Here is an 11105-nt window from a genome sequence, read left to right as displayed (position 1 = left end):
TGGAAAGACTTCTAAAGTACGCTTTGCAGTATAGAAGCTCGTGCTCCGGAAGCATGTCTCTATCTCCCAAGCCTGCACCAGGGGTGGTGAAAAGACAAAAGAAAGGCTCTGGCCTCGCCCTTTGGAACTTAAAATCCAATTCGCAAGGCTAAAAATTAGACAGAAAAAAACCTGAATATAGTAACTGCTCGTTTGTGTTGTACAAACGATAACTGAAATAAAATCTGAAAGAATTTTAAACAAATAGTACTTGATATAAATAAGAAGGCAAATCTAAGACGGAAGAAATGGTGGGGGATTTCAGTTTAAAATGCCAAGTTGAGGATTGAAAACGTTGGATAAAAACAGCCTGGAAAGGCAAGAAGCAAAACGACAACTGGCACCAAAGAACGATAAAGGCCTATAGGTTTATGCAGTCGGTCGGTTTAACTGAAAGGCGGTTTCCCTTTCCTCCATTTGCTCAGTCCCAATTGGAAGCGCATTGCGCGGCCTGCGCCTCGCTCACAGTCAGGGTTCGGTGTGGGGGCGGGGAGGTAAGTACGGTAATGGGGCTGGGCCAAAGCGCGGGCGCGCTCCGGCATTCCTACTGCGCTGTGCTACCGTAAGGGGGGGCGGGGCTGCTATATTACGTGCGCGGCGCCACACCAGCGAAAGGACGTTGCGTGCTCGCTCGCGCCAGGCGAGTCTCCGCGTCTCCCTCGCGAACTCGGTGAAAGGAATTGGCGCGGTTCGACACCAGGCGGGTCCGCTCTGCAGCACAAACCCACCTCCAGCCGCAGCCGCCGCCCGGGTCGAGGAGCAGCCGCAGCAGCCGCTACCAGTGGCCGTGTGAGCGGAGCCGAGTTTGAGCGAGCACCTAGCGGTGAATCGGGGCCCTCACGATGAGTTCCTCGCCTGTTAATGTAAAAAAGCTGAAGGTGTCGGAGCTGAAAGAGGAGCTCAAGAAGCGACGCCTTTCCGATAAGGGGCTCAAGGCCGAACTCATGGAGCGACTCCAGGCCGCGCTGGACGACGAGGAGGCCGGGGGCCGCCCCGCTATGGAGCCCGGGAACGGCAGCCTAGACCTGGGCGGGGATTCCTCTGGGCGCTCTGGAGCAGGCCTCGAGCAAGAGGCCGCGACCGCCGGCGATGAGGAGGAGGAGGAGGAAGAAGAGGAGGAAGAAGGGATCGCAGCCCTGGATGGTGACCAGATGGAGATAGGGGAGGAGAACGGGGCCGCGGGGGCGGCCGACTCGGGCCCTATGGAGGAGGAGGCCGCCTCGGAAGACGAGAACGGCGACGATCAGGGTTTCCAGGAAGGGGAGGATGAGCTCGGAGACGAGGAAGAAGGCGCAGGCGACGAAAACGGGCACGGAGAGCAGCAGCCTCAACCGCCGGCGACGCCGCAGCAACAGCCCCAGCAGCAGCGCGGAGCCACCAAGGAGGCCGCGGGGAAAAGCAGCGGCCCCACCTCGCTGTTCGCGGTGACGGTGGCGCCGCCTGGGTCGAGGCAGGGCCAGCAGCAGGCGGGAGGTAAGAAGAAGGCGGAAGGCGGCGGAGGCGGCGGTCGCCCCGGGGCTCCGGCGGCGGGTGAGTGCTGCGTTGTACGTTGCGCGCGGCGGGAGGGCCGCGCGGGTGGGGACCGTGCCCCAGGCCTGCCGGAGCCCCGTCAGGGGGAGGGAGCCTCAGGCGGGAGCTCTGCGGGGGTGTCCGGCCTGGGTGGCGCGGAGCTTCCGAGTAGCTGGCCTGGTGGGGGAGGGGTGCGGGGAATCCCGGATTAGCCATGAGGCCTTGGGTTCGGTCTGTGTGACGGTGGCGGCAGCGCCTCCATTATGTGGCTCGAGAACCAGTGGAGCTGCAGCTGCCACTAGGGGGGTAGGATCCGCGGGCAGGCGACGAGAGGGAGCCCCGTCGGCCCTCGGTGGCGTCGCTGCGCTGCGTGTGCGTGGTGCGGGCACATGTCTCAAGGGGAGGGGGAGGCCCTAGTTCCCGGGGCGGGCGCGCTTTGGCGGCTTTTGCTGCTGTATTGTGCAAGGAGCGCAGGGTCTTGACGTGACGTCACTTCCGGCGGGAGGAGTCGGGCGGGCCGAGTTGGGCGGAAGATCTGTACGATGCGGCCGAGTTGCGCGGGCCCTGGTGGGGGAGGGGAGGGCCGCGGGAGGGGAGGCTCGTCCCCTCCCCCCTTCCTGAACACTCTCTGGGATGCACGTGGGCTCTTGGCTTTCGCCGTGCTATTTTTCTTGCGCTTACTCGAATCATCCAGTAGAGTGGCAAAATTAGCAATCTTTAGAGTGCGTCATCTGCTCTAATCCTATTCCATGCTGATTGATTTTTGAATTCACAATTGATTATTTTTTAGAAAAAGAAAAGTAAAGTCGATCCTTTTTGCATCTCTGAACAGAAAAAGTTTTGTTTGTTTGTTACGCGTCTTGGCCTCTTAACAAGGGTGTCGTGTATTGTAGGAGAAGGCAAAACAGAACAGAAGGGCGGAGATAAAAAGAGAGGTGTTAAAAGACCTCGAGAAGATCATGGTCGTGGATATTTTGAGTACATTGAAGAAAATAAATATAGCAGGTACAGGATGCTAATCTAGTTGTACTTGTCACCTATTCGTAATTCGTTGGTGGGAGAAGCAGGATCAGGAGGCAATTTTTTCTTTCAGAGCCAAGTCTCCTCAGCCACCTGTGGAAGAAGAAGATGAACACTTCGATGACACAGTGGTTTGTCTTGACACTTGTAAGTGAAGCTGTTTCTCCTTCATTCCCCCCTTCCCCAACTTTCTAATGCTGTGATTTTTGCTTCCAAAATGTTAGAAAAATATAATGCTGTATGTTGAACTTGAATGCAGAAAACTTGGTAAGGTTAAGCATTTTGTTACAAATTAGATAAGAACTATATTCAGATTCTGGTTACTAAATATTTAGTATAGCATCAGTTGGGTTGGTAATTTCACAGGCTCTAGTGATTTGGATAATTTTTATATAACTTGAAAGTTCTCATTAGGAATATAAAATTAATGCCAATTTTTGGTTTAATTTAGCTAATGGAAACTTAAGAGTATGAGTTGTCCTAATAGGCTTCTATGATAATCATTTTTTGTAGAATTATGTAAATGAGCTATTTGGGCTAGTTAAATATTGATTACTTTCCGTTAGAACACCAGTATATTCCCTATTCTAACAAAAGATTGTAATAATACTTTTTCAATAACTGCTCTTTTGTTCTCAATTCCAGTTCAGTAGCTGCTGCTTTAACATAAGTTGATTTTCTCCAAAGACCTGGGGCAGCAGCAGTGGGCTATCACTGGGCCACTAGTTTCTTCAGCAGCGAATGGTATCAATGGCAGCACTGTAAATACGGCTACTTTACCCAGTTGGGTTGCAATTGAGTAGGAGGAAGTATTGCAAACCTCTAAATGGGCCTTGGCTGTCAGACTTTTAATTTTACTATTATAAGAAGCTCCGTTGGGTTAGTATTTGATAGAACACATCTTTCTGAGAATTAGAGGGCAGAAACAATGGCTTGCAGCAGGTAAGGTGTCAGCTTGCCCTATAGATTACTGAAGCATTGATTCTCATGAATTACAAATTGCTTCTATTCAAATTTGTAAGAATATTAACATAAAACTCTCCATTTCTTATTAAATACCCTTTATAAGTGTAGTTATGGGAGTCTTTAAAAGAAAACCTCACATTGATAAGTAGTTCCTTGATGTTAAACTGTATTGCTTAAATGTAGTCACTAGGAATTGTACAAGAAAGTAACTCCACTATTCCAAACTAAATAGTTCAACAGATCAGTTAGAGATAGCAATTTAAGTGCCCTATTGGGTTCATACGGGTTGTACATGATACAAATTTGATCTGATAGTCAGGAATTACAAGAGCAAACTAGTTGGTTTAAGAAGAACTTTTACAGCATTAATTTCCTCTAATCAATAAAAATTTAAAGTGCTTTCTAACTCAATTTTAGCCTCAAGTGTGAACTCTGTAAAAGATGCATGCTAATGAGCCAGTGACCCATAAAGATAAGTTAAAGAAGCTTTGGATTTAGAGGATCCAGGAAGTGGGTAATCCCTGTCATGGTTATTGAGTAGCAGGCAAGCCTTCAGAAAGGGGCTACAATAAGTTTTAGAGCAGAGATAAATACTGTGTAGAATGAGGCTGCCTTCCCAAGTTTTTAGAAAAGAGTTTGGGAGCTAGAGCGCTGTTAAGTTGCAAAGGGCAAGCTCAACGGCTCACACTCCTATTTTAAAATACTTGGTCATGGCCTCCCTTCAGTTAATTGTGGCACTGGTAAATTCCATCTCGTTCTGGCATGCTTCACTTTGATTTCCTGCTATCCTCTACTGCTTGCCTCTATGTCAAGGTAAAGAGCAGAGCAGGTATGTATTAATGTCACATTCCTTGATTATATGCTTAAAATACATGTTAAACCTTGGTATTTCCTAGATTTATAGGCAGTTTATGCTTTTAACTGAGCCATTTGTTAAGGGTGCCTTTTTGGTGGGAGTGGGGTTTGAATTGAAAATCAAAACAGCATGATGTGTAAAAATGAGTTTTATGCTGCATCGGGAATGTAAAAATTTAATCAAGTTTTGTCTGTATAACAATTATGGTTTACTACAGTAATGTCAAAAGAATATAATGTGGTATTTAATATAATTACAGATAATTGTGATCTCCATTTTAAAATCTCAAGAGACCGTCTTAGTGCTTCTTCCCTTACTATGGAGAGTTTTGCTTTTCTTTGGGCTGGAGGAAGGGCATCTTACGGTGTTTCAAAAGGCAAGGTCTGCTTTGAGATGAAGGTAAATGTTAATTTTGTGATGTTTAAAAAGAACCTTTGTGAGTTCTCATTGCCCTGATGCTTGGGTTGAGGGAATTATTTTTGAAGTTTTCATGAATTAGAATCTTGGAGCTTTTATTTTGATACTGTCAAAACAAGTTTGTTAGGGTGGGAATTTAAGTGCTAGAGTTGGCATTATAGAACCAGCTTGTTCATTTAGGGTGCTTTTTTATTAGGCCAATGAGGGGTTGAATAAAAAATTTGTCTAGGTTTCTGGTCTTCTTGGCAAGAAAAACTTACATATTTGTAATTAATATTAAGTTGATAATTGAACATTTAATCTTTTAACATTAGCTGCCCTTTCAAATGTGAATTGACCAAATATTTACCTTATCTTTTTAGTTTCAGATTATAAGCCCTTAAGATTCAATTCAAAGTTCTGTAGGAGTTGTGGGCAGGGATTGAGTGGTGTCTTCTCTCTGTGTAGTGGTAGCCAGAGCAGAGTTGGCCCAAATGTAATAAGCCAGGATTCATGGGTTTGCCTTCTTTAGTTTGGAGTTTATGGTTTGATTTTTCAGGTTACAGAGAAGATTCCAGTAAGGCATTTATATACGAAAGATATTGACATCCATGAAGTTCGGATTGGCTGGTCACTAACTACAAGTGGAATGTTACTTGGTAAAGTTTCTTTTTGGGTACTGTGGGCTTTTGTGAATGTTTGGGGTCTTTCGGTATTTTAACTCCTCTAGAAGGCAGTTTTACATTTTTGTTGTCTTTGTCTAGTCTGATAATATTTTGGAGATGAATAGTAGCATTTAGTAGATAAAAGCTAAAAATTTCCACTTTTTGTTAACTTACGTTTTATGATTAATGGGTAAATTAATAATCTTGACCCTTGATTGCAATTTAAATTGTCAGCTAGATGTATGTACCCACCTAGTTTTCATCAGTTCTGTTTAGTTACAGGGGATAGAATGGAACTTCAAGAATGTTAGGTTGTATACTCATTGTTTCTCTTGTAATGCTACATCTTAAAATACATATATATGTAGTTGGCTATAATTGGACTATTTTGAAAAACAGACTTATGAAAATTTATTTTCTTTTAGGTGAAGAAGAATTTTCTTATGGGTATTCTCTAAAAGGAATAAAAACATGCAACTGTGAAACTGAAGATTATGGAGAGAAGTTTGATGAAAACGATGTGATTACATGTTTTGCTGTAAGTCGTGTAATTATGTGGTTTGTGAAAGGCATTTTATTAGCTGTTTGAACTAAAAGATTGTATTATTTTTAACACTATCAATATGTGGCCTCAGTACTGTCAATATAAATACATGGACTACTAGCCTTGGGTTAAAATAGGATGTGGAAATTTAGCTGGGAAAATAGGAGTACTTCTTAGTAAGAGATCATTAACTCATTTTGAGTCAACTATTAAACATGAAGTTGACTGAAAAATCTAGTCCATCCTCCACCAGTATTATTTCTGATTATCCCTATATGTGACATTTTATTGTTCCATAACCAACAGAAAGTTATTATCACTCAAACTATATTTTTCATAGGATAAGTTTCATTCCTGGTTTGACATTTGAAGTTTTAGAAAATTTATATAGGAAGCAGGGTAAAACTTAAAATCTTTTCTATTTAACAGAACTTTGAAAGTGATGAATTAGAACTCTCCTATGCTAAGAATGGACAAGAGCTTGGTGTTGCCTTCAAAATCAGTAAGGAAGTTCTTGCTGGACGACCACTCTTTCCGCATGTTCTCTGCCACAACTGTGCAGTTGAATTTAATTTTGGTCAGAAGGAAAAGCCATATTTCCCAATACCAGAAGACTATACTTTTATCCAGAATGTCCCATTAGAGGATCGAGTCAGAGGACCAAAGGGGCCTGAAGAGAAGAAAGACTGTGAAGTAGGTGTTTTTTGTTGTTAATTGTGGCATTTGACAATTTTTTTTCCTTGGCAAATAAGACATTTAGAAGAATTAATGATTTAAATCTCTTCCAATTTCACATCTACCATGTAGCAGAGCTATCTTTTAGTTACTCGTCTTTTGAAATTAGTTGTGAAACTTAACGTACACTCCTTTGGTTTAATGGCTATGTATTTAAAAAATACTTAAATGGTTATTAGGTGGTCTCTAATAATTAGTGAAATAACATTTCATTTCCATTGTAGGTTGTAATGATGATTGGGTTACCAGGAGCAGGAAAAACTACCTGGGTTACTAAACATGCAGCAGAACATCCTGGTAAATACAATATTCTGGGGACAAACACCATTATGGATAAGATGATGGTAAGTTAAATAACGGGACTTTATCTCAGTATTTTAAATAAGCCAGAACATTTTGAGTAGCCTTTTTGCTTGTTTTTATTCATTTGTTAAAAGATGGGAGTTTGGACAAAGTTGAAATGGTTATGTGAGTAGGCTTTTATCTCAAGGAATCTATTGGACAGACTTAATTATCTTTTCAGTATGTTTTTTGAATTCTTAACAGGAAACAGCTGAAAAGGAATTGAGACTAACTTAGAGCCTTGTTAAATGATAAAGTGAAAAAAGACTATTTAAATTTCTATGTGTTGTCTATTTTCCATGTATATGTAAGCTGGTAATAAAAAGTTTGGTTTGAGATAACATACTTAATGTTACTGGTCTATAACAAGTTGACTGGAAATTTTTAACTTTAGGTGGCAGGATTTAAGAAGCAAATGGCAGATACTGGAAAACTGAATACACTGTTGCAGAGAGCCCCACAGTGTCTTGGGAAGTTTATTGAGATTGCTGCCCGTAAGAAGCGAAATTTTATTCTGGATCAGGTATGCTGTGGCTTTGAAATTTAAAAACTTTAACTTGGTGTATGTTTTTTAGTATACTGAATTGATGGTAAGGATTATAAACTTAAACAGGATGCAAGTCAAAGTCATATACTTAACCAATTTAACATAAAATTATGTTTGCAGTTGAATATAACAAGCTTATTTTTTACAAATCACACTTTTTTTTCTTCTTTGCTTTTTTTAAAAGACAAACGTGTCTGCTGCTGCCCAGAGGAGAAAAATGTGCCTATTTGCAGGCTTCCAACGAAAAGCTGTTGTCGTTTGCCCAAAAGATGAAGACTATAAGCAAAGAACACAGAAGAAAGCAGAAGTAGAGGGAAAAGACCTTCCAGAACATGCGGTTCTCAAAATGAAAGGCATGAAATTTCATTTTTGTTACTTGAAATGTCTTTATGGTTTATATTTTATAGCTGTGAACTTAACATTTCCTATCATGAAATTTTAAGAATTAACTATACATAGAAATGTGTGTTTGGCTTATTTATTAGGGGAAAAAAAGTGAGTAGACATAGTATGGTAAATTTTGAAAAAATTCAGCGCTTTCAAGAATTATAGCTATAGGATTGTAGAAATGTGTAGGTTCCCCCAAATTCATCTTTTACTTTGTTCCCTGTAGGAAACTTTACTCTGCCAGAAGTAGCTGAGTGCTTTGATGAAATAACCTATGTTGAACTTCAGAAAGAAGAAGCCCAAAAGCTTTTGGAGCAATATAAGGAAGAAAGCAAAAAGGCTCTTCCACCAGAAAAGAAACAAAACACTGGCTCAAAGAAGAGCAATAAAAATAAGAGTGGCAAGAACCAGTTTAACAGAGGTGGTGGCCATAGAGGACGTGGAGGATTCAATATGCGTGGTGGAAATTTCAGAGGGGGAGGTAAGTTAATTTTGAATATTTTGTTTATTCAGGATGGAAACATGATAATTCTGGTTTGGATCTCTGTGTTAGCTATATTTAACATAAAAAATTGATCCTGATTAGTATATTAATGTAGTAAGTAGTGTAAAAGTTTGTAATTGGATCTGAAGCACACTGGCTTTGAAGTATTTTGTTTGCAGCATCACAGAGGATGTGAAATGGTTAAAATTTAATATTTTGTCCTTAAATATTTTCTTCCTGAAATGAATGGTTCTGAAGAACCCAAGATCTTTTGTGTAAGTAGGTACAACACACTATTAAACTAAACACTTCTTGTTTTTAGCTCCTGGGAATCGCGGTGGATATAATAGGAGGGGCAATATGCCACAGAGAGGTGGTGGTGGTGGCGGAAGTGGTGGAATTGGCTATCCATACCCTCGGGGCCCTGTTTTTCCCAGCCGAGGTGGTTATTCAAACAGAGGCAACTACAACAGAGGTGGAATGCCCAACAGAGGGAACTACAACCAGGTAATAATAGCTTAAGATCCTTGGAGGTGATACTTGTATAGTTTAGTCTTAGGTTATAGGATCACAGAATTCTAAGGAACATGGTATATGTGTGTATTGTCAGAAGAAAAGCATAATGGTAAAATAAGTATACTGTCTAATTTTCTTTACAGATGCACTAACTAGCACCAAATCAGGTGGATTTTTCACAAAGACTATTAGATTATACCACCCTGCAGAGTTCCCAGTTTCTGTATCACCCACCCTAAGATGATTAGTGGCTAGCAACTTAGGCATTTCTAGCTATCACCCTTAAACCCCTCACCTTTCTCCTCCCCCTAGTCAAAAATCACAGACTCTGTTGGGTTCAGAGTTCTTAAATAGCTCCTCTTTCTTTCTTTTTTTTCTTTTGTAGAACTTCAGAGGACGAGGAAACAATCGTGGCTACAAAAATCAATCTCAGGGCTACAACCAGTGGCAGCAGGGTGTAAGTAATTTCTTATGTATATAGGTTGTATTTTGAATTCATAGGAATCAGTATTGAAAAAGCTCTTGTCCAGTGAATGAAATGTTCGTAAATGTTACAGGGCAAGGTGTGAATTTGTGTTGAAATTGTATCCATAATCTTACCTTTGAAGTCTAAATAGGTTGGAGTTTGCTGTAACTTAAGACTTTTAAAATCCTATTATTTAGAACATAAGGTTTTTGTTATTATAGTTACAATTGTGTAAACTAACCAAGTCATGATGTTTTCTTTTATAATGTGTGTATTGATAATATTGGGAATTAATACTAACTAAACCTGGTTTGATAAAAATCAGATGTATGACAGGTATAAATTTATTTGCAGCAATTACTCTGAATTAGATTCATTGTCATTTCCTAAAAGCAGTTTGAGTGGCTTATTGATGTTTTTTCTTTAAAAAAAACAAATTTTCTTTTACAGCAATTCTGGGGTCAGAAGCCATGGAGTCAGCATTATCACCAAGGATATTATTGAATACCCAAATAAAACGAACTGATACATATTTCTCCAAAACCTTCACAAGAAGTCGACTGTTTTCTTTAGTAGGCTAACTTTTTAAACATTCCACAAGAGGAAGTGCCTGCGGGTTCCTTTTTTAGAAGCTTTGTGGGTTGATTTTTTTTTTTTCCTTTTCTTTTCTTTTTTGTACATTTTTAATTGCAGTTTTAAAGTGAATCGTAAGAGAACCTCAGCATTGTGCACGATAAGAGAATGTGTCAGTATTTCAGGGTTCTACATTTTATCTGTAAAATGTGACTTTTTTTTTTTTTTTTTTTTTTAAATCACAACAAAAGTAAAATGTTGCTTTGTACCTGGTGTCTTTTATTAAGAATTTACTCCCCACATTTCTCACAGAGAATAACAGTCGGGAGTCATTGTCACAATATAATAGAAATGTTAAGCAACCAGATTCATGTATGGACTAATTGGTCCTCATGAATTGCACAAGACTCTGTACTGCTCATATTACACTCCATCCTCTCTGTAGTTTGGTGGGTTGTTTGGAAGGGGGGGGGTAAGCTAAACAATAGTTTCTGACAAAAACTAGGAAGACTTTTTTTTTTTTGAAATAACAATGGAATTGGCATAATTGAAACTGAAGATAAAACTTGGAACCAAGATAGAGAAGATGGAGTGTATGTAGAAGGGCTGTTAAAAATGTAAAACTTGGTTGCATTACTTGTGGAGGCTCAAACTTGTGAAGGTTAAATACCATAATTTTTCCATTTGTTCTGCATTTTGATTCTGAAAAGAAAGCTGGCTTTGCCCATTTCTTATTAAAAAAACTTGTTGTAAATCCAGTTGTCTAATGGGATCTATATGAAGTTAGCTATGTCTGTATGCCCTTCTCCCACAAAATATTGTATAACTAGTGTGCTTGTAGTAGTTAACTCCACCATCTTTGTAAGCTAATGAAATTGTGAGTCACCCATTTATATCTTAATTTTTAATCATGTCAGTTCTTGAATGGGTATCTCCTTAGCCTGCTGATTTCTTTTTCTTTCTAAAGAAAGTGGGTGGAGAAATTAATTTAGACGTTTGTTTGCAATAAAATGAATTCATTTTACTCTTGTTTTGGGATTCTCGCCATCAAGGTTCAAAA

At 40.3% G+C, this 11105-nt stretch overlaps 1 protein-coding gene across 1 annotated transcript; it reads left to right on the top strand.

Moving 5' to 3' along the window:
- The first annotated feature begins 881 nt into the window (after nucleotides 1–881).
- HNRNPU (heterogeneous nuclear ribonucleoprotein U) lies at nucleotides 882–9976 on the top strand. The gene is made up of 14 exons (XM_007949151.2): nucleotides 882–1569; nucleotides 2442–2553; nucleotides 2642–2715; nucleotides 4650–4789; nucleotides 5346–5445; nucleotides 5877–5989; nucleotides 6425–6688; nucleotides 6955–7074; nucleotides 7467–7595; nucleotides 7804–7972; nucleotides 8233–8487; nucleotides 8813–8997; nucleotides 9392–9463; nucleotides 9923–9976. Exons 1-14 carry the CDS (start codon nucleotides 882–884, stop codon nucleotides 9974–9976), a joined length of 2475 nt encoding a protein of 824 aa, XP_007947342.1.
- Nucleotides 9977–11105: the final 1129 nt, after the last annotated feature.

The sequence above is a fragment of the Orycteropus afer genome, unplaced genomic scaffold (assembly GCF_000298275.1).
Source record: "Orycteropus afer afer isolate SDZICR_OR568_19922 unplaced genomic scaffold, OryAfe1.0 scaffold00239, whole genome shotgun sequence".
NCBI classification, from domain to species: domain Eukaryota; kingdom Metazoa; phylum Chordata; class Mammalia; order Tubulidentata; family Orycteropodidae; genus Orycteropus; species Orycteropus afer.
This window is presented reverse-complemented; position numbering and strand designations above follow the sequence as displayed.